Raw genomic sequence first — 24852 nt, 5'->3', positions numbered from 1 at the left:
GTTATTTTTTATGATACACTTAATTCTTTTTTTAACTATAAATGTGAATGCATATTTGCAATATAAATATATATATATATAAATGTAATATGCATAGAAATATGCATTAATAAGAACTGTAACAAAGGAAACCCTATTCCTGTTACCAAAGTAATCACTATAAAAACACAAATAGACATCAATATCCATAATTATATCAAGATAATCAAATATGTGCGATGCTGAGAACCACAAAATATTTAATTTCACTCTCAACCTAATATATTTTAGGCTTTAAATAAATCAAGTATTTCCAGTTTTTATTCTAACAGTAAATATATTTTATGGAAAACATTAATGGTTTACGGTAGTGTAATATATCATATATATTTAATATAGAATATGATGCAGCTCTTTTGTGAACAATTCATTCACACTTCTAAACTGTTTACATAATTTTTTAACTCATGTCTCAGTCAGTTAAGAATATATAACAAATCAGTACTTCAACAGGGCAGTTCACTACCATTTTTGATGATACATCTATCCCTCAATTTACACGGCACTCATTTTAAACGATTTCCGTTTTATTCGGTTTATTTATTCGGTTTCAATGGATTTCAAAAACTTGGTAAAAATTTATATTCGGCTGCAAATACACAAATACATATATTTGAAGTCATTTTTGAATCATTCCTTTGGTAACACTGGTGGCAACAACAAATAATGGGATTCCCCATGTTGTAAAAGGGGATTCCCCGTATTATGTATATGTATTTCACAACAGTAAAGCTATTTGGTTCATGTGAATTAGTGCACTATCAGTATTTTAGCAACAAAGCTTACATCATTTTTATCTACATATTTGAATGTTTATTGGTAAGTTTTCAATATTTATATTTTTGTGGCATTTTTATAATTTACGTAAATTTTTTAAGGTTTTATAATGCCAAACGATTTTTAAAAATAAACAAATATAAAAATGCATACTAACACTCAACACGGCATCATGGATTTTAAACGTATGCTACTGCAGCATTTAAATTTTTGCAATTTTGTTGTAAATCGCTAAGTTTGTGGCGAAAATGTGAAGAAAACAATGTGTAATAATAAAGCTAAAAAGATAAAATTAAAAAATTAAAAACAAAAACCTGAAAGGTTTCAGATTTTAAATTGTGTCCAAAGGGGCTTTTTTTTTTTTTTTTTTTTTAACATTTTGTGTGTTACCTTTATTTATTAAATATCATGTTCTTTGCACTTAAACCATAAAATTCAGTTCAAGAGCAATATCACAAAATAATTTTAAATTGTGCCTATCGTAGAATTTCCGAAACACAGTCTCATGTGCTGGAGATAAAAATGTTTTTTCTGTACAATGTTGCCATTGCTCGCTTTGAAATCCTTAAGTTTGTTAATTAAAATGCATTAAAGTTTTACAAAATATGAAATTGATAATAAAACAAATTTCAAATTTTGGCTTCCAAATGCCCATATTTGCAGTAGGATTACGTCATTCAAAATTTGATGGCTCTAGGTACCATTGTTTCATCACAATGTGGGAAACATACATACATTTATGCAGATTCTTCATTATTTAATTTCTTCAAATATAATACAGGGCAATAATAGTTGGTGGCAACAGTTTGAAAAGTGAAATGGACAATCCAAAGTGATTTGACGCAAAATCACAAAACAAAAACAATGATCCCTCAAGGACAAAGCCCCTTTGGACTAATAAAAAGAAAAGTTATTTCTTTAGAAACAAAAATTAAAATCAGATCATCTACATAATACAGAAAGAGTAACAGATGTTGCTAAATTTTACTCCATGAATGAAGCTACGATAAGGACAATTAGAAAAAATGATGACTCTATTAGAAAAAGAGTAGCAGCTGAAACTTGCAGCAGTACCAGCACAATATCATATGTAAAAGGTGATACAATGGAAAATATGGAAAAGTCATTAGTGATATGGATAGAAGCCGAAAATCAAAAAGCGGATTCCGATTGATACTAATGTTATTACAAATACTGCTTTAAAAATTTATAAAGCACCTAAGAATCAGTAATTGTCGACTTTGTCAGATGGAAAAAAGGTATCGTTTTCCACAGGCCATGGTTGGTTCCAGAGATTTAAACAAAGACATGCTTTACATAATCTACGTTGAAAACTCAGCCGATAGGGGGCGATAGTGAGCCTTTGAATTTAAAACTGATTTGTTTACTTTTATTTTTAGAATGTAGCTAGATGTGTAAGATGTTTCTTGTCAAGTGAATTGTCTTTCGTTATAATGTGTCGATAAAGGATTAAAAGCTAAGTAATTTTCAATTACTCTGTTTAGAAGCTCAGAGAATCAAGAACCAGGTAAGATCTATTATTTATATTCGATTTTGTTTTAATCTAAGACTGAAAGGAGAAAGTGCATCTGCTGATTCAGATACAGCACAACATTATCCAGCAAATTTTGCTGAAATCATTGCAACCAACTCCTACACTTCTGATCAGATCGTCAATGCTGAAAACTCCGGGTCGCCATGGGAAAAAAAAAAAAAAAAAAAAATGCCTGAAAGAACCTATTTAGCTAAAGCTTGCAAATCAGCTAGTGGTCATAAGGTAGCGAAAAGTCACATAACAATTCTTTTCTGTTGCAACACTTTAGGCGATTATATAATGAAACCATTGGTTATTAACAAATAAAAAACACCACGCTTATTTAAAGGAATAAACATAAATAACCTTCCGGTTTATTAGATGGCTAATAAGAAAGCATGGTTCATGCAATTGCTTTCAATGAATGATTTCAAAACATGTTTGCCCCAGATGTCAAAAATTATTTAAGTAAAAAGGGATTGCCTTTTAAGCTCTTCTCTTAATGAACCTGGTCATCCTCAAGATTTACAACACGAAAATGTAGAAGTTGTCTTTTTACCAAAGAATACAATTTCCTTATTACAGCCGTTAGATCAAGGAATAATTTCGACTTTTAAGGCACTGTATATCAAACAAACCTTCAAGTATATTTTAGAACAAATGGAGAATGATGAATCTCTTATGGATGCTTGGAATCTTAGATTGTGTTAAGCATGTTGGACTGTCATATATTCAGATTAAACAATCAACGCTGAACGCATGGTGGAAAGCAATATGGCTGGATGCTGCTAAGGATGAGAATGATAGATTAGCATTAGAGCATGAATATTCTCAAATCTCTAAATTGGCCCAAACTATAGGAGGAGAAGGTTTTGAGGCTTTAGCTCAGGCAGATATTGAAGAAATAATGTCTGATGAAGAACTAAATGAGGATGAGTAAGTTAACATGATTCATGAAACAAATAAGCATGATGAAGAGCAATCTAAACCAGTTGCATTCACAGCAAGAGTCATCAGTGCAGGACTTGAATGGGGAAGAAAACTAGGTAATCATTTTTTACAATATGACACAAATGTTGAACAAGCTCTCCAACTCCAACAGGAGCTTAGCAAATGCTTAAATCAATATGAAAAGGTTTACAAAGATTTAGGGGGGAAAAACGAGGCAATTGTTAATTACGGATTTCCCTGCAAAGTCTTGTTGATCTGAGATCTTCCCTAATTTGTCAACCATTGAAGCAGAATCTTATCAAGAATGTTTTAGTGATGAAAGTGACATCATACTAATCAAGAAAAGAAGACTAATAGTTCATGAAAGATGACAGTGAGTAAACTTATAAAATTTTTTGAATGATTTTTATATTTTCCTAATGTAAAATAAATTAAATATGTACTTCTATTAACTACATAAGTTTGTTATTTTATGAACAAAGTATAACTTTATTTATTCAAAGATGTATTACTTTTGTTTTATGTAAATAAATAACTAAATTATGCACATTTAGTGTGTTTTTCGTTTTACATGGTTTTATATAGCAAACTCCAAGATTTGGATTTATACGGTTTTGTGCGGAACCTATCTTCCATGTAAATTGAGAGATAGGTGACAGTTTAGTGTGATGTTGGCAACACAATAAAATATTAAATTTAGAAACATGACTAAAAATTACTGAAAATGCTGCTGTCAATCTATTAAAGGAGATGTGGACTTAATTTGATGAGGACTGTCAATTTGAGTGCTTTTGTAATTACTAAACAAAATTTATAATGCAAGATTTTTCTAAACTTTTCCCTCCCTTTACATATTAGATCTATTTTGTATATTTTAAAATACTTACAGATTAAAAAAAAAAAAAAAAAATTACGTGTCTTTTTTTTCAATTAGATCACAATTTACTTTTGTAATTAATAATATAATAGTATTAATAAACAGTACTTTAGTTCTGAAACACAGCCAAGAAAAGCGATAACTTGCCAATGACAGTTCCTAATGTAAACTTTTTAAATTTAGCAGGTGCTATTTATTTAACCACCGTGGGAGTAAACTTTTGACCACATAAACAAAAAGAGAACAGTTTGGTTTTGCATTAACTTTAATGTACGTATTACAATTCTGCAAGATGATTATTGATCTGTGGAATGTTGGTTTATTTTTATCTGTGGAATGTTGTAATATCACTTGTGACAGCACTATCAATTTATTTACTGCTGAGCAGAGGAACTGACATTCATTAAGTGCTGTGAGAAACAATTTAATCATTCCAAAAATATGTCTAAGGAAGATAACAGCTGTGAAAAGACCACAATGCACTTTCTTTTTCTTTTTAAATGTTAACAATTTTTCATTTACCAATGACTGATGAGATGCCACATTATTTTTCCAAGAAAGAAACGTTTTACTTTCTTTCAGATGACCTTGGTAATAATGCTGGTGCCATTATGAACAGAACTATAAAAATGGGAAAGTACCTAATAAACAGGTATATTGCACTTCAGTATTTGAATATTTATCCTCACTTAGCTTCAAATAGGGAACTATGTTATGGAAATTGATAATTATCATACCCAACTGCCAACTTTTATAAGACAGCCATTTCTTCAGAATATCAAAATCATGTCAAATCATAAGTGGCCACCTTAAAAAAGGTCCACTGTGCTTTAAAATTATTACACTTATAAAATGGTTGAAATAATAAGGAACTCAGTTTACCTGATGTGCAAGTTTTATATTTTGGGAAAAGGTGTTGTGAGAAACCCAGTATATGGAACACTTCATGCATTATAACCTATATAATCATAAAGTAATTTCAGTAACTTTTTTATAATTTTAAAACACACACACACACACACACACACACACACACACACACAAAAAAAAAAAAAAAAAAAAAAAAAAGAGCAAAATGTAAAATTGAAGATTTACATCATAAAATTGCATATTAAAATCTGATTTCATTAAAAAGAGTATATTAGAATTTCTATTCTTTTTTCCTTCTTGTTAAAAATGTTAATGCAAAAATTATAAATTCATACAGTTTAATAATAAAGCATTTGCTGAATTCATTAGTTAAACAAACTTGCAATGTTATCAAATAAAATATAAAATTAGTGAGCAATGGTATATATTCTTGCTTTATAAATTTCTTTAAATACCCTAAGGTTAAAAAGTTAATAAAAACTGAAATCCAAGTATTTCCATTCAATGAAATCTAGAGAAGAATTTAATTATTACTGTTACCAACTGTAAATAATAATTTAATGAATTTTACAATGAGATTACATCTTTTTTACACAAGAAGAAAATGGCTTAGCATCAGCCAAATAACAAAACCACCAAACATTAGTAATTTGGCCCAGGTTCACTGATAATGTGACCCAGATTCACTGGCAATTTCACCCAGGTTCCACTGGTAATTTGACCCTAGTGAATGGGCTAGTTGCACATAAGTTTTTTGTGGTTTACTCCATATGTAGTATGAATATGAGACAATTTATCTTAGAAAATCTTCCATGTAGGCATCATGCAGTGAACTTTTGCATGCTTTGCTACAATTTATTAAATAAAGAAAATAATATAAATACATAGCAGATTTAAACTGAATATTTTAAATATAAAAATAGTTTTTTAATTAATGCATTAATTCAAATATTCACATTTTTTATTTAAAATAAAAAAAAAAAATTCTTTTCAGTAAAGTTCATGAAATGTGCTATCCTAATTAGATGGTGCTCTTCATAATGGTGGCAACATTATGTCATTTGTCATGTTGTCTATAATTTAAAAAACTATATCCATTTACAGAATTTTTAAACAAAAACATGATTGAACACATTATTTTACACTCAATTTTATAACAATGAATATATCATAGATAAAATAACACACCGATTAAGTATTAATTTAAAAGTCAAACAACAAAAATCAGCATTATATAATCTCTTAACAAAAATCAGCGTTATAATGCTGATTTTTGTTGTTTGACTAATAAATTAGTATATCATAGCTGTTAAATGCACTGATTTATTAAAAATGTCGGCAAACGTGAAAAATGGGCAATGCTCTTGCCCGGACTGTATAGTGGTTAGGGAAGCCTACTGCAATACTGAAGGGTCCGAGTTCGAATCCCGGAGAAGGTATGGCTGTAACTGTCTATCCCTTCATAGGAGGTAAGGGTGGCCCACCTATTAGGTGCTTTCACAATAAAGTGGCGGTCACTTCTGGCCTTAGTAGTGGCCAAGCCTAAGTTGGCTAAGTACCCGCCAATGGACAGCGGGAATTAAAAATGCCACTACAGGTATCCTCAACTCAGTGAAAATACAGAATTTCTGCAAAACTTTTCCTGAGTCCAAATTGTGCAAAGCAAAGAAGCAATTATCATTAATCTATGTGTGATAAGTCTTCGATCATTTCCAGATCTTGACAGAAAACTTATCAAATTATACTAAACAGTTCTTTAAACTTACACACACACACACTCACAAAAAAAAGTATATGATGCAGACCATGTAAACAGAAATAACGTAAGTGCTATGTAGAATCTGACAGACCAAGTTAAAAATCAAAGTTCATCAACTGCTCCATGTTACGTGAAGAGTTTGAAAAAAAAAAAAAAAAAAGAAAGAAAGAAAAACAGTTACTAATAATCTCATCATGTAATCCCTTTTTTTAATTATATAGTTCTTGGCAAGCATTTCTTTCATTTCTCTTTTCGTTCAAAATATTCTGCAAAATATTTTTTATTTGAATGTCATTTCTTAATTAAAGGGTTACTTTTCTGCAGTCACTGCATAAAGCAAACACTGAACAGTGTTTCTGCCTTTCATGTTTGTTCATTAAGTGAACATTACCTGTATAATTTCTAAAAATTTAAATCATTAAAATATATTCATTACTATATATTACTTCAATCATTAAAAATAAATAAACATTAAATGTACTTCTACAGTAACTTTTAGTAAAAATATGAATAAATGATTTTGAACTATTGTAATAATGTAATAATTATCCCCCAAAATGAAATGGCTTTATCAATAAGAAAATATATCAAATTTAATGATTGATCGCTTAATACTATAACAGGTTACTTAGGTTAAACAAACGGAAATCAAATTAATTCAATGATTAGAAAAATATGGCAGACCTTTATGAATTTCTTGCATAACCTTAAAACTGAGATATAAATTTTTTAGGACAAACTTTTTTAAGCCTAAACAGAACTTTTTTAAACCTAAAACTAAGAAAATTAAACTTTTTTTAAACTATCTGGAAATAATTTTAAAAAAACTCACATTAAAATAATGTTTTGATGTATATAATTTCTTGCTATGATAGCCTGGGCATATATTTAAGAGTCCAGCAACTGGTCTGTTGTTAGCACCAAGTCTACAGTATGATCCATAAGCTTCAACATCCTGTAGAACAATGGAAAAAGAAAAAAAGTCATTTCTAAATTTGCAATGGCATGAATACAGTATATAAATTCACCAGTGTGATTTACATTAAGATTATGAAAACAAATTATTTAAATCCAAATGCTAATTTAAAAAAAGGCAGGGGAATGCAAGACATATTTGTATCCGGAAATATAGGGTATCGGAAACCTCATATATTAATAGTAATAATGCTACAAATTTTTATGCAAATTATAAATGTGATATATAGAAAATTAAATTATTTATTTTAAATTATACTTATTAGATATATTATTAATTAAAGGGAAGACTTATATTATTAAGAAGGGCATTTATTATCATTAAACTGAAAAATTTGTTCAGCAATAAATTAAAATTTAAAAGACAAATTACATGTCATATATCATATCAAACCACAATACTTTGGAAATTGTCTGTTTGGAAGGATGTATGGAAAATAAAAATGGTACTTACATATTAATGCAACTACTTTAAATAGAAGTCACCAAGTTTTCAGAATGTGCTGAATTCTGGAAACCATGTGCATAACCAGTCTTCCAGATAACCATGCTCATAATAATCCTTCAGTCAAGCAATGCTGCCATTTTCCTATCTGTTCTTTTGTTTGTCATATTCTAAGTTTAATGTTTTTTTTTTTTTTTTTTCCAAACAAACTGTTATTTTCACTTTAAACTTAGTTTTAAAATATGAGCTTTCGAAATTTGCCATCAGTGGAAGAAATTACAGTAAAATTTATGCAGAATTTTGCTGAAATTGTTCTAAAGGAAACAATGAGGAAATGAGTTTCCTAGATGCTGTTGTTGCCGAGGGCTACATGCTGTCTACAAGTTATATATGGATTTCAAGTTTTGAAATTCAGTCATCAGTTTTCTGATTAGTTCTTCTTTTCACAATTGAGTACATTTGTTTTCCTTGTAATGAATCATAATGGATCTCTGGAATTTGTTGGTTGATGAATAAGAAACAGCTGGATTACAAGAATGGCATTTTGTCCAAAAATAGAAAATGCAAAAACTCGCACTCTATGAAACTGAACTTCTTAAATGACCAAATTTTACAGAAATGCAATGTGAAAAATCTGATGTGTACACCACATGACTTCCTTTTATAGAATATTAAATTATACACATTTTTTGCTGCATTTCATTTAAACTTATTTCATTAGAGATATATTTCTCATTTAATTAATTCAGTTCTCATTTTGGGGCAAGGCAAAAATACATAAAACCTCAAAATATCTATCTATCTTACCACCAAATGCAGTTAAAACAATTAAAAAAATTAGATATTCTATGCAGATACAATCAATCTGGCCAGTGGGCAAGAAGACAGATATCTCAGCGCACAAAACTGAAAGTTTTCTTTTGGTCCCACTTTGCAAAAAGACACTGAAGGTGCAGAAACTGATTTAATTCACTATTGTGCTAAGTTTCAAATGTAAACAAATGTGGCTGCAATGGTAAAAAGAAAATAGTCTTAGCCGCACTAGAATAACTTTTAAATTGTTGATAATTCTACAACTATTACATATAAATTATGTAAAGGCAAAAAAACCTTAACCGGAAGATAAGAACAACATAAGTCAATAATTTTGAAAGCAAAAAATACACAATTTGCCAACACATAAGAATAAAAAAACTGAGCTCGCGGAGTCAAATAATACAGCGGGTATACACTCAGTGGAACCTCGAGATACAAGTTTAATTCCTTCCAGAATTGAGCTCGCATAACGAATTTCTCGTATTTAGAAACAAACTTCTCCATTGAAAATAATGGAAATCCTGTTAATCTGTTCTGCATCCTCAAAAATATCAATATAAAAATCAATTTTCCTAATAAATAACACTGGTAAATAACATAACTATAGTTTACCTTTATGAAGAGTCCTGACTAACGATGGGGATGTGGGAAAGAAGAAAAAAGAAGACCGATTCTCTTTTTAATTTTTTTCGAACCATCCACGGCTTCCCTGAAATGCCATCTCATCTTCAGTCGACCGACCAGGTGTTTTTCGGAGAAGCTCCAAGTACAGATTCTTAGCCTTAGCACAAATGATAGCTTCCGACACTGAATTGCCTTTTAACTGCTTCTTGTTAATCCACACCAACAACAAATTCTCAGTATCTTCTAAGAATTTTGGGAAGTGCTTAAAAGTAATGGTAACTCCTTTGGCACATCAAATTTCTTAATTTCTTCCTTCTTCAGAACAGTGCAGATCGTCGATGTCGAATGGCAGTAAGTCTTTGCCAATTCCGTCACTCTTACACCACACTTATATTTATGATTTTTTCTTAATTTCAACGGCCATGGCTTCCTTATTTTTTGTTGCAGCACTATCTGAAGCAACAATCTTCTTCGGAGGCATCGTGAAATAATTATTATCATGTTAAATGTAAAAAACAACTCACAAGCGCACAAACACATAGATCAAAGAACACCGAGTGATCTGACGAGGGGATTCGCCGAGTTGAGCAGGATCAGGAAACGTGCCACGCATACCAAAAGCCTGGCTCGTTGCTTGTTACTCGAGTCGGTGCATTTCATTTAAATTTATTTCCTCGAATTTCATAAGAGATATATTTCTCAGTCAGTCAGTTCAGTTCTTACTTCACAGAAAGACAAAAATATATAAAAATTCAATTTTCATTAAAAACTATAAAATGCAGAAAAACCTAAAACATCAGATACAGTTAAAATCAATTAAATGAACAATTTTTACTATTAAAATTAAAATGTCTACGCAAAAACAAGTAATTCGGCCAGCAGGCAAGAAGACAAAATTTTTGGTGTGCAAAATCTAAAGTTTGAATATTAACTTTTGGGCACACTTGGCACAAAGACATTGAAGCTGATGCACCAATACTGACTTAATTCACTATTATACTAAGAGTTTCAAATGTAAACAAATTGTGGTGTCGTTACACTTAGCAACTTTTTTAGCGCCACTTAAATTTTTAAACTGTTGATAATTCTACAACTACTGCATTCATGTTAACTAAAGGCATAAAAACCATAACTGGAACATAAGAAAACATAATTCAATCAGGTTTAAAGCAAAAGACGCACAATTTACCAATATATAAGAAAAAAAATGACCTCATCATGCCGGGTAACAGAGTAGCAATATATATATTGAGAGAGAGATAGTGTGTGTATATTTGGTGTAGCCGATTGCAATGAAAAAGGAAAGTGCACAACCATGTTATAGCAGTACCATATACAAAATTTGAATGCTCTACGGCTACTTGTTTTTGTTACATATATACGTGAGTTACATACATACGGGTGTCACGAAAAAAATCTCCTTTCAAACCTTTTCAAATCCATTTTTTTAATAGCCCTTTATTCAGTCCTTATGTACAGATGTCACGCAAAAATATCATTCAAATGAATTCGTGAGCTGTCAAAGTGGATATTTTCATTGAAATATGATACTCAACATTTTCCGTGATTAAAATACTTCCTTTACTTCGTACAAGGAAGTAATAAACATCTGATATAAGCCCAGATTCCAAGGGGTGGTTGCTGAAGCTGTGGGAACTTAATAATCTAAACCCTGTATATAAAAGAGCTAAATATACGGCTGTAAATAAAAGAAAAAACATAATGTTTGTCCAACTAACTCAGGCAGCAAAATACGCCTGGTTACAGTGATGACTGAAGTACCACTCTTTTTTGGCGATCCTCGTTTTTTCTCTCAAGACATATCTAGAGCAAGCAAAACATACACAATAAATCTGAACATATCTGTAGAAGGATGGGTACAAAGTTGGTGGAATCACTGTATGAGCATGTCTGACTTCAAACGGCCACATTGGCCTACACACTTTTACTTGTGCAACTATGAATGCTGAAATATGCAGAGATGAGATTCTTGATCTTTTTGTGAAGTTGTTTTGCTGTGCAATCAGTAAATACAGTGGAACCTCGAGATATGAATTTATTTTGCTGCATCATTGAGCTCATACAACGAATTTCTCGTATCTAGAAACAAACTTCCTGATTGAAAATAATGGAAATCCAGTTAATTCATTCCGCACCCCCAAAAATATCAGCATATATATCAATGTTCTTAAAAAATAATACTGATAAATAATATTTGGTGTTTTTCAGAGAAGATCCAAGTACAGATTCTTAGCCTTAGCGCAAATGATAGCTTTCGACATCGAATTGCTGTTTAACTGTTTCTCGTTAATCCATACAACAGCAGTGTCTCAACATCTAGGAGTCTGGGACAGTGCTTGGAGGTAACGGTAACTCCTTTGGCCACATCAAGTTTCTTTCTTCTTCTTCAGAATAGTGCAGATCATCGATATAAGTCTTCATCAATTCTGACACTCTTACACCACGCTGATGTTTATGATTTCTTTCTTAATTTTAATGCCAATGGCTTCCTTATTTTTAGTTGCAGCACTATCTGAGACAACAATCTTCTTGGGAGTGAAATCGTTGTTCACATTAAATGTAAAAAACAATTATCTCACAAGCACACAAACACGTAGATCAAAGAACACCGAGTGATCTGATGAGGGGATTCCCTGAGTCGAGCCGGATAGGGAAATAGCGCCATGCATACCAACAGCCTGGCTCATTGCTCGTTGCCATGCTCATATTTAGAGACGAATTTTTTGCTCATACTTTCCTTGTATCTCGAGGTTCCACTGTATTTATATACTTTCGGTGCAGCCAATTGCAACCAAAAAAGGGAGGTGCACAACTATATGTTATAGCAGCCCTTATATAAAATTTCAATGTTCTGAGGCTACTTGTTTTTGAGTATGCAAGATACATACATACATACACACGTATGGTATGTACAGACGTTACTGAAAAAATCTCTTCTGCCAAGCTAATGTGCAAATGGCAAAATGGCACCACACTAAGAATTCTATTAAAAGAGCAATCAATCAATAAATAAAAAAAGGAGCTTGGAAACGAGGTTGCTACGTAACTATTTTGCCTACGAATACATTTTGGGAATTTTTTTAGCAGCAGGAATACAGATAATCAGAATTTCAACAATTGTGATGAATAAATTATTATATTTTCAAGCAATGATGCATCTTGAGTGCATGACCAAAGTTGCTGTTCAATACTTAAGGCTAAATTTTGCATGAACATTTATGTTTGACACAAGTGGTTCCTAGTTAACGAAAAAGTACCTTATTGATAAGATAAGTATGCATTATACAGAATTAGATAAGTTAGAAATCCTTAACTTAAATATTAAACATAATATACAGAAGCAACCAGTTTAATGTTGGCTAATTTTGCTCACAGAGTATATTGAAATATTGTAATGACTTGCAACAGGTATGAAAAAAGTTTTACACAACTTCAGCAAAAAAGCCATATTATATCATTGGACATCCAAAAAGCAACATCACAAAGGAAGCATCGAATAAGCTGAAAATTTGCATTATGTGTAACCTCGATAGAACATGCAAATTATTAGCATTGCAACACATATACAAAATGTTTTCTTGCTATTCCTTTGTGCGTAAAGCTTCTGCGTGCATTAATTATTATGCAAAAAAAAAAAAAAAGGGGGGGCACTGATTTAAGCTAATTTTTGAGTTTGCCAATGGAACAATTACTGCTTTTAGAGATTATAAATTATCCTTCCAAAAAACTGGTGGTCATGTTTCATAAAATCAAGCTTTGATAATGAAAATATTGAATTACTGGAAGCTGGAGGGACAAACCGATACATACAATTGCAGCAACTTCAGCATAGCACCGAAACAACAGGACAGGTTATATAGTGCACACAGCAATAATGGGTTGCACAGCAACAAAAGAAGCACTACCACAAGAATTAGGATCTGTTACACAACAATCTGCATCAGCATGTGTTGTTTTGAATCTGCAGATGAAGGAAATCTTTGCAAAGCACCTACTGCTGCAACTAACTGCTCTCTGTACATCACAGTTTCCTGCAGCCACAGTAATGTGCTGAATGCAGACATGGATAAATAAATTAGCATAACATACTCTTTTTTAGATGAATCTCAGTTCTGCCTATTACACCATGATGATCACATTTAAGTCTGTTGGGATTGAGATGATAGCCATAATGACTACTGAGTTAAGCATCATCCAATGGTTTAGGGCACCAATGGATTTTACTGCAGCATCCACTGATTATGCCCTGCTAAGAGTACACAATTGCATTTGACATGCAATACTCAACATCTCTTCATTGCCCAGCACATAACACTACTTACTTGCCAACCCATTCTCTTGATATGTTGCCCATCAAACACATCTGGTTGATTACTCACAAATAACATCATACATCACCCATAACTATGTCAGATGAGCTTATGCAATGTGCAGAAACATGACTTGACATATTCATACTCTTTCCAATTATTGCCAGCCACAGTGGCTGCACAAAATACAGAGTTCTTTGTATTCTGCAAGTCAAGCAGGGCCAGATTTTTAATCAGTTTATCTTTGTGTTTTAGATTATTTGTCCAGTATATGCTTTGATTACTCTTTCTCTTTATGAATTTATATTTTGGATGGCCAGCAGTTTATGTTACAAAACTGAGAAGAGAAAACGAAACTTACATGCTCTTCACACCAAGAGGTAGGTCTACTAGAGACACAAAGGATAAAATTGGCATTTTTGATTCCAGGGCCAGCTGGAAAGACAGAACGTGGCACAGGATCGGAAAAATCATAAACATTTAATTGATTTAGAAATCTGTTTGGTATCTAAGAAGAAATAAAGAAAATAGGATTTTGATACCTTATTTAGCAGAAGGTAAAATGTTAACTGGTAAATCAATAATAGTGTATAACTGCTGCAAAATGTGATAACTGGTGATTTAATAGCCTATACTTACTGCAAAACTTGTATCTTTAATTGAACAAAATTCAGGCCCTGCTTTAATTCTTGCACATCTGTTTAAAAGCAATATTTTTTACAGGTAAAAAAAGACAGAGATCAAACATAAGCAACAAAACATAAACATCACAAAAATGGTGAAGAGAATATTATTCAAATGAGTCACAAATATTCATGGGCTTAACACAGGTGAATTTTTGTTTATTGCAGTGTTACATACTTTTATAGAAGAACAGCAGAATGTACATAAGCAATATTCATGAGTAATTTATGCAGACATTTATTTATTGGGTAACATAAGAATGTCTAATTCGTCCATACAGAAATAAGTTGAAGAAATATCAAAACTGGCTAATTTTTTACAGCCTCTTTGATAAAAGAAGAAAGACCAAGCAAAGTGGTATGCTGTCACAGAAGGGTATTCAGAGTTTCATGAGAATTTTTTTTTAAATATTACTTTTCTCATAATTATTTATTGGGAAGAGTGAATTATTTATCTGCATGTTCTTCCATAAGGAATTTAACCAATATCTTTATAGAAACAAATATAAAAGCATGATTTATATTAAAGGATATATGATTTTTTATATACAACAGACTCCCGATTAACCATGGTAATACTGGGCACAATGTCCATGTTAACACAAAATCCTGGTTGATTTAACACCAGTATAAAATAAAAAATAAATAAATAATAAAAAATAAATAAATAAATAAAAAACAGAAAAGAGAAATAACTTATACTATAATTAACAGAAAATACTATTATCAATTTATCAGGTTTTTATGTAGGTTAATTTGGTGAATAAGTTCACTTTATTATATAAATTAAATCAGCATATATAAATTAAATTCAAAAGAAAAAAAATAGCATTAAATACATATATTATTCTTATATTTCAGTTCGAATCAATAATAGGAAATAGAAGTTTAATAAGTGCAAATGAATTGTATGATTTTGAAAATTATTTTTAATGGATTACTTAACAATTACTTTTATAATCAAGATTTTTTTTTGCAAATTATTTTCAATGAATGATTTAACAATTATTTTTAAGATTATGTAGAATTAAATTACATACTGCTATGGATAAAAACAGTTCCTAAATAATAAATTTTATTTTATTGGTTTTTAATAATTTTTTCCTCATTCTGGAATAAACAAACTTAGCTTTTTGGGGGGAAAGCCCAGTTAATAAAGAGTTGACTGTATATATAAAGAATTATAGGTACACTGCGCTTAAAAAAAAAAAAAAAAGAGACAGTTCCATATCTCCTGTTCTACTGGGCCGATTGACGAAATAAATTGTTCATGTCTCAAAAGCGTGATTTAAGATATGTAATAGATTTATATATAGCACTGTTCTAACATAGGTATTTTGACACACAATTGGACTTTTTCTAAAACGACATGCCAATTTTCCATATTTCGATTCTATGAATCAAATTACACCAAACTACCAAGTTTTGTAAGAATCGCACGAGTAGTTTTTAAAAAATTAGCTTTCAAAATTTTAGCTCCTCGATGTTAATTCAATTTGATATGTATTCATTAATATCTCTTTTTTTATTAAACTTATTTGATTCCTTCTTACACAGTTTGAAATTTAGATTCATTCCAAATAAAATTCACCTATTTTTAAGATTTATTTTTAAATATCTTTTTAAAATTTTTCGAAACAAATTTAAATTATAACCCATAAACTTTCTACAATCATCTTAAAGTAGGTGTATTTCTAAGCATACCTGCAAAAAATTAGAGCTTTTTATTCAAAATTTCTGAAGATATATGTGAATTTATATATTGGCGCATTTTAAAATTTGGCATATTTGTTGAAAGCGATAATAACGAAAATGTGGTTTACGCATGTTGTTAAGATTATTAGAAAGTAAGAACGATGTGACGTTTTTGCCCGTTTATCTACAATGTAAAACAATAGGATCAAGGTGCCTTTTTTTTCATTCTGCCATAATGGAAGGGTACGGAAAATAGGTTGCCATATATTAAAAAGTTCGCCAAGTGAATTATTCTTGGTGCAAACTGAAAAAAAATTGAGCCAATGTAAATTGTTGAATTTCTCCGTAAATTTCGCACCAAATTTGACAAAATTAGGCATAATATGAGTCGTAGAATTGAAATATGGAAAAAAATTGGTATATTATTTCAGCAAAAATCCAATTTTGTATCAAAATACCTATGTTAGAACAACGATATATATAAATCTAATATATATCCCAAGTCATGCTTTCGAGATGTTAAAAATGCAGTTTGAATTTTGTCAATCGACATAGTAGAACAAGAGATACAGAACTGTCCCATTTTATTTATTTATTTATTTTTTTTGCAGTGTACGTCCTTGTTGTAAGAGCCCCCAAGATTAAATCACTAATCAACTGAGATATCTTCCCATGTGTTCTCATATTAACATTGTGTTTCATTTTTATAAAGGTTTTCCAATTCACATTAGATTTTATATCTTTTTTGTGAATTTTCTTTTCTTTTTTCTTTCTTTCTTTCCTTCTTTTTTTTTTTTTTTTTTTTTTTTTTTTCCCCTCTGTGTGTGTGTGTGTGCTGAATTATAATTTTGTTAATATGCAATCAACAATCTTTAATTTATCAAATAAAGAGTTGGATGCCATACCATTGTTTCAAGAAAGAGGTCTTTTACCTGACAAGCAAGTATGTGAAAATGACCACAACATAAAACTATATGTTAAGAAAGAAACCATTTGGAGGTGCAATGTTAAAAACTGTAAAAGAGAGAAGTGCCTCCACGTTGAAAATTGGTTCAGTGGTTCAAGAATGTCATTTGCAACTGTTACTAGATTTATGTATTCTCAGGCAGACAAGCTGACATCCATCAAATGGTGTGACAAACAGCTTAATATGTGTGAAAATAATGCGACTGACTGGAACAATTTTATGCAGGAAATGTGTTCCCTATGTCTGATGCAAAGATTCAATGGGTGACTCGAATGGTTCCAATACGATAGTTAAAAATGAGGAGTTTGTTCATCCGATGTAAGAACTATGGTGGCAGAGTACTCCCACAGCAGTGGATTTTTGGAGGAACATGCCAGGAAGATTATGAGCACTTTTCCGTTTAAATCTCGAATAGATTCAGACTGCTGGAAGGGATATAAATTGGAGCAACTTGAAGAAGCTGGTTACTGTCACTTTACTGTGAAACATAAGTATAATTTTGTAGATCCCACAACAAGTGTTCATACCCAAAATGTGGAAAGAATGTAGGGTATAGCAAAGTGGGTTCATAATAATAATAATAATAATAAATAAAAAAAAAAAAACTGAAAGGTTTCAGATCTTAAATTATGTCCAAAGGGGCATTTTTTAAACATTTTATGTGTTACCTTTATTTATTAAATATCATGTTCTTTGCACTTAAACCACAAAATTCAGTTTAATAGCAATGTCGCAAAATAATTTTAAAATGAGCATATCTTTACAATTTCCGATACACAGTTCTGCGCGCTGGAGATAAAAAGGGTCTTCCTCCCTCATAGAGCGTTGCCATTGCTCACTTTTAAATTGTTGAGTTTGTTACTCAAAAATTCATTAAAGTTTTAGAAAATTTGAAATCGATAATAAAACAAATTCCAAATTTGGTCTTCCACATGCCCATATTTGTAGGAGGATTACGTCATTCAAAATTCGATGGCTCTATGTACCGTTGTTTTATCACAATGCGAGAAATATACATACATTTATACAGATTTTTCGTTATTTAATTTCTTCAAATATAATGCAGGACTCGTTTGAAAATTGAAACGGACATTTATAGTTTTTCAACGCAATATCGCAAAACGAAAACAATAGTCCTTCAGGGACAAAGCCCATTTGTACTAAATAATAATAATAATAATAATAATAAAAAGAGCATGGCTTGACATTGCTTCAAATCATATCCTTCAAAATTTATGCAGAAAAAATTATGTCTTTGATGAATTGCTGAAAGCAATTTTGAAATATGGCCTTGTCATAACGATTATTAAAAGTATTCTTAGGAAACATTATGTGAATATTATTGTTATTATTGTACCATTGTGCCATTTATTTTTATCTTTGCACTTCACGAGCTGGTGAGATATCTCAGTTGATTAGCGATTCAATCTTGGGGGGGCCACTATAATAAAGAAGCACTGAATTATAATATACTATATACATACTTATTTTTATGCACTCCACTTTTCCATCGTTGAACACAATTATTTCGATTCAATAGAAAAGGATTTTTAGTTTGAGATACTAAACCATATAAAAATTAACAAATTATTAGTAATAGCATTATTTAAAATATACACTGATATGCACTTCAGATTTATAAGTGGTATATTTACGATGCATTCAAATATTAGCATTAAACATACAGAACAGCAATGAGTAACCTGTAACACCAGTTTTGACATTTTCTCATAATTCTTCAATATAGTAGAAAACATTTCTGAGAAACTTTTAATTAAAGCAATTGATTTAAAAAGAAGTACTGGATCAAGTTACAAAACATTAGTTCACTTATCTGAATTTAATTAGAGTCACTTTCCAGCCAATACTCTAATGGCTTCTCACTCCCATTAAATAAAAGCCTCATTTCTAACATTTAACAGTGTGACAATGAAAAGAGACCTGTTCTCCAACATTTAACAATTTAAAAGATTTTTAGCGGACCATCAAAACTGGCCTTGTTGATGAATGACTGAAAGAAATTTTAAAACCACAGGTGCTAGAAAGCACTGCACTGGTGAGAATTGGTGCAAGTCGGCAAATGGTTTGAATTGGTGCAAGTTGGCAAATAGTAGATTGCCATTTATTACTGTCACCAGATTCATTTACTGCTGGTTTACAGAAATATCAATAAAATTTTGCATGGAAGAATTCAATTGGTTGTTACTACTGCTATAAACTAGAAGGAAAATCCAAGATAAGCGGCACTTGGCAAAATTTTTTCTGGCATCTTGAATTGCAAAAAATCGCCATATCCTCTGGAGGAATTTTTTGACGCAAAAACGAAAATGGCATCAAAAGACGCTTTCCAAAAATTTTCTCTTCAAGCCAATATCGGGGAAAAGCTCTGCTGGGCGAAAATCACATAAGACAAAGAGTAGCGTTTGCATTGAGAATGCAAACCATACACATAGAACAAATTTCAGATTAAGATTTATATAACTCCAGCATTATTAACTTTTATACTTCTCTTTTAATTCTTACCATTAATTTAAACAATTATCCATAATAATGGTTATATAAGTTTGAAAATATAAATAAATGCAGTAATGATCATGGAAATGCAATATATATCACATAGTTAAAGATAAAAGTTTTAAAAAATAAAATAGGCATGTATTTCCACATCAATATTACATCCTTGAAATGTATTCCAGGCTATTCAATTTTCATCCAGTCCAGTTTGCATTGGACATTCTGGATTCTTTTATGCACATAATTTTGCTTAATAAGGTTAAGAGGGTTATTTTTATTCTTTTCTTCTTGTTTAAGTGCAAAAATAGTTTTCACATATGTAAACCAAGAAATGTAATCCTGAATTGCATAACTGCAGGGCTACAAGATTTGTAACAAGTGCTTGTATGGGTTTTCATGATATTATGCAATAATTTAAATTTCAGAAAAAGACCAATTAAATAGAATAGGATAAGATTAATTGAATTTGTCTGTATTTATTCCATAAAAAATTAAATCATAAAAATATTATTTTTGTGCAATTTGAACATTGTCTGTAACAGTGGTTTGAAACTGGTGTCCCCGAAGCAAATTCATGCAGCTGATGAATGTATTTTAGTTATGCATTTGTTGCAAATACAGTGATGCAAAGATTTCTATGTTTTACTTATTTGAAGTTTGAGTTTACATTCATTACTATTAAACATGAACAGGTCAGAAAAATCTATAAATATAAATCTTATTCAAAGATTTGAAGATACAACATTAATTAACTTTTATTTATTTTTTGTGAAAAAATAAAGAAACTTTTGCTCATGTTTTGGCTAATAGTTTAGATTTCTTACTGATATACCTAACTTTTAATCCACAAAATCCTCTATATAAAGAAATCTGTGAAATATACATGATGTAGAAAATTAGCAGAATAATGTTTGTTTAACATTTTATACTAACTTATTAGCATTTCAAAGTCTGATAATGATTTTGTTGCATTTTTAATAATTATATTTGAATATAAATTTGATTATGAAGGGTAAAAAAACTACTTTTATGATACAGGGTGTCTTTCAGTGGCCGAATGATAAAACTGTTATGCACAGGTAGTTAGTTCATCTTGGAGTCAAGCCCCAACTAACAGACTTCCCTCTGCTTAAGCAAAGAGCTTGGAAGTGCTTTTGATATTCTAAATAATCCTAATTCTATTTATACATGGATATAATTAGGGAAAAGGCATTTGGTTAGATTAAACAAATGACTTCCTTAAATTAAATATATATATATATATATTCATATTAGAAGTATAATTAATTTATTTAAAAATTAATTCCTGTTTGTTATGATCAGACTCTCATATATTTAAATATTAAGTAGATAATTTAAAAAAATTTCATTTTAAATAGAAGTTATCTGAAAATACGAGCAGTAAATTACAAAAAGAGTATATTTTATTCTATAAAAATGAAATCATTTTATTCTGATTAGAGGTGCAGTTAATTTATTTAAGTCTATAATTAAAATTTTAAATAAATTTTTAATAAATCCCTTGTATAAAAATATCATTTTTCTTTTTCCAATCTTCGTTAGCAACCTAAACACTCTTCCAATTGTTTGGCACCTATTGTCCAAGTTGGCAAATGCGATTTCAGGAACCTCACCAAATGTCGGTTATCTGAGTATCCCCAACTGGAACAATTATTTGGGAGAAATACACATCTATGAGATGCAGAGTCATGAAAATAAACCAATGAGTGGTGAAAGCTTAATCATAAAAATTGACAAAAGCTATTCTTGAAAGAAAAATAATGTCAGTCGTGTTCTGTTTCTTAATCGATTTTTGACAGCATTTGCCCAAAATAAGGAAATTTTTCTTGTTACAGTGCCTGATTGAAATGTTATGACTTTGTTAAATACAATCAAAGATAATACCAAAAACGGAATGAGCATTTATTCCAGTGTCTGAGTATCAATAAAACAGAAGAATTCCAAAAAGTCGGTTTCAAGCTTCTCAAAATTCAAATTCAATTTCATTTCAGAATTCATACACTAAGTATTGAATGGAATGGGGTTCTTCAAAATGACAGAACAAGAAACACGAGTGTGAAGCAAGACATCATTTGTGTGATGGTAGAATGTTGAAGCTTAGGGTAAAAAACTTCAAAGCTAATTCAGAAGTCAATGCCAAACATTTTCCATCCAAAATAAGCAATAACTAATTGCATCAAATTACAGCCAGTCTTTCTCAATTGATCCATAAGTACAAATATGTCTCTTAAAAATTTAAGAGAAAGTAATAACATAAGAAAATGAAGCTGCTTAAATATTCGTGCACAACACTTTAGTTTTAACTGATAATGTCATCATTCTGTTTTATGTTTGTTGTTTTCCAAATTCCAATGCACTTTACAGACAAATTATGAGAATTTTTTTTATCTCATATTCGGTTTTAAAACATAAACTACTGGGTTTGCCTGCAGCGGTTAAAATTATCGTAAAATTTCTGCAGGAATACAATCATGAATTCATTAAAGGTAACACCTGCTTTAAATCTATTCTTAAAGACACAACATGTTCACAACTCAATATAATAAAAAGTTGCTAAAATCAGACATTTTAAAACAATATATAAAAAATAGGCCCAAGGCAGTAAAAGTTTACAAACTAATACATAAAAAAATATTACCTTGGAATACTTCCGACACATATTTAATTACTTTATTTAGTGCTATTTCTATGTTATACAGAGCACTGCCTGAGATACTTTGATCAATATTCTCCATGTATGTCGAAATCTGAAGTGGCACATAGACTGTCTCATGGGCATGGCGCTGACGCCTGCTTTCCATAATATGAAGACTTGCAGGTAGATCTTCAGGAATAACATCATCATGTAAACATGTTCTTAAACTTCCACAAGTAGCATAGAAATGGATAATGAAAAGAAGATTTCCATAAAATGCCAGCAGTTTACACATATTGCTGTAGTAAGGAGGAGAAAATTTTAACATGTATACATAAGCTAGATGAAACTGTTGAGCAAAAATAACATGAATTTATTCCAAAATTAGAAAAAATAAGTACTCAGTTTAATCAGGAAACTATGGATTATATCTTTTTAAACATTGCTACCAAATGAAAATTGCTTTTTTAAGCTCTATTTTAATAAACACAACAGCAGAAAGTGCTAATTGAAAGAAAAGAAAAAAAAGTAAATTCTTAATTTTGATATTTGTAGAAATTTTTGGTACTTTTGAATTGTAATAGTACTCTTTCTACGGAAATGTTGCATTTTGCTGATAAAGAAAATTATATACTTTATCTACAAATTTGCATCGTAGGAATTAGTACTGAAACTAACATCACTCATTAAAGTGTTTTATATAAGAGAGAAAACTACCTGAATTGGCTTTTCAGCCGATGCTTAATTATAAACAGAGGTTCGATTTTTTTTTTTTTTTTTTTTTTTTTTTTTTTTTTTTTGTCATGCATCAAAAATTAAGTGTACAACAGCAACAAATTGTAGTGTTGAAAAAAAAATTGGGTAACATAGTTTTTTTTACATGCAAAATTATGTACTCTGAAAATCTATAAATCACTGCAGTTATTTCATTAAATAAATGAATTAAGTTTTTCAAATCTTATACACGCAAAATATAATATTCAAATAAATTCAGTCTTATATAGAAAATTAAATTATTTCCTAGTGATCGTGTAATGCAAAATAATACTGCAAAGAAGTCGAAGTACTCAATGAAACAACGTTAATTGCTACAGAATAATCGATAAATGAAAAACAATAACATTTACTTATCAAAAACAGTTTGTTCATGATTAAAATCTGGCTGTTATATAAAACTCATCAGCAATTTAACAACATTACTAAATGTTCATATTAACTATAAAAATGGTCTATGTCATGCAGGTATTATTTACGTAACCTAACAGTATTTAACCACACTGACAACAGTTATTCATATTACTCTCTGTACTCAAAATAATAACCTGACAGAAACGTCAATAAACAATCAAATATTACGCGCGGAAAACATGTTGCCAGACAAAACTACGCACATAAATAAATATTTTAAAAAATTAAGCAAGTAAATAAAGAAATTAAAACAAACAAATAAATAAATAGTCAGCCATTTCCCATGCATAGATATATATATAGTATTACTATATATATGCTCCTATGTAGTGCTATCTCATGCTAAAAAAAATAATAAGTAACTAAATTGTTTAGCACTTTTTTCCCTGAATGAATCACCTTTCCTTCCATAGATTAAATCAGGAAAACTATTCTTGATAAAGAAACCATTCTCGTGAACAGTGCGGGATTTACGACCCAATTTCTTGCCCCCCACCAAAATTAAAATATTGTATTAAAATATAGCATAATAGACTTATAAAGGGCCCCATATCTCAAACAGCTTAGGACCTTATCCAGTTTAAATCCGGCTCTACTCGTGATAACTGCAGATCTGTCGTTCTCAGCAGACTTCCTTTAGAATACTGAGTTGGGAAATTTGTAAAAAAATATCGTTATCATTAAAGAAAAGGTGCCAGAAATGGAACTATCAGGCTACCAGATTAGAACTATCATTTGCTTCCAGTTCTGTTGCAAAACGTTAGCTACGGAATGTCACCAAATCATGTATACAGCTTTAGGTACTAATGTTGTATCACACGGCATTGTGAAGGTTTTCTTGATGGTACCGAAAGCTCAAAAAGAAGGACTATGAAATTCATGAAACAGACCGCTCTAGACGGCCTAATGATATTGATGAGGCCGCCTGCGAGAACTTGTGGAAGAAGATCGGTATGCAACCACTCGACAACTTGCTAAGGAGTTAGAAGTTAGTGCCATGTCCATTAGTCGCTTTACGCTTGCATAAACTTGACATAAAAGTTCAATCGCTGGGTGCCGCATGAGCTGACTCAAGCAGAGAAGGACAGGCATGTTCGGGCCTGCACTAATCTGCTCGAATATCAACGCAAGGATAAAATTCTAGACCGGAT

At 30.6% G+C, this 24852-nt stretch overlaps 1 protein-coding gene across 6 annotated transcripts in view; it reads right to left on the bottom strand.

Annotated features, from left to right (window-relative positions):
- The window catches only part of LOC118198435 (ciliated left-right organizer metallopeptidase-like), a 73693-nt gene extending 49802 nt beyond the window's left edge, over window positions 1–23891 (bottom strand). For 3 of the 6 annotated variants that reach the window (XM_085814151.1, XM_085814153.1, XM_085814154.1), the window contains exons 1-7: window positions 23641–23882; window positions 22517–22812; window positions 18828–18906; window positions 14638–14695; window positions 14360–14506; window positions 7640–7762; window positions 5061–5136 (exon numbers count right to left, since the gene is read on the bottom strand). In XM_085814151.1, the coding sequence (XP_085670277.1) occupies window positions 5061–5136; window positions 7640–7762; window positions 14360–14506; window positions 14638–14695; window positions 18828–18906; window positions 22517–22808 (775 nt within the window). In that variant the 5' untranslated portion in view covers window positions 22809–22812; window positions 23641–23882. Of the gene's footprint in view, window positions 1–5060; window positions 5137–7639; window positions 7763–14359; window positions 14507–14637; window positions 14696–18827; window positions 18907–22516; window positions 22813–23640 lie in introns of those variants that run through there. The other 3 variants (XM_085814155.1, XM_085814152.1, XM_085814156.1) reach the window with 3 other exon arrangements.
- Window positions 23892–24852: the final 961 nt, after the last annotated feature.

This window comes from Stegodyphus dumicola, chromosome 3, assembly GCF_044657685.1.
Source record: "Stegodyphus dumicola isolate Sdum_Otavi_A_Nest chromosome 3, ASM4465768v1".
NCBI classification, from domain to species: Eukaryota; Metazoa; Arthropoda; class Arachnida; order Araneae; family Eresidae; genus Stegodyphus; species Stegodyphus dumicola.
Note: the sequence above shows the minus strand (reverse complement) of the source record. Positions and strands in the feature narration are given on the sequence as shown.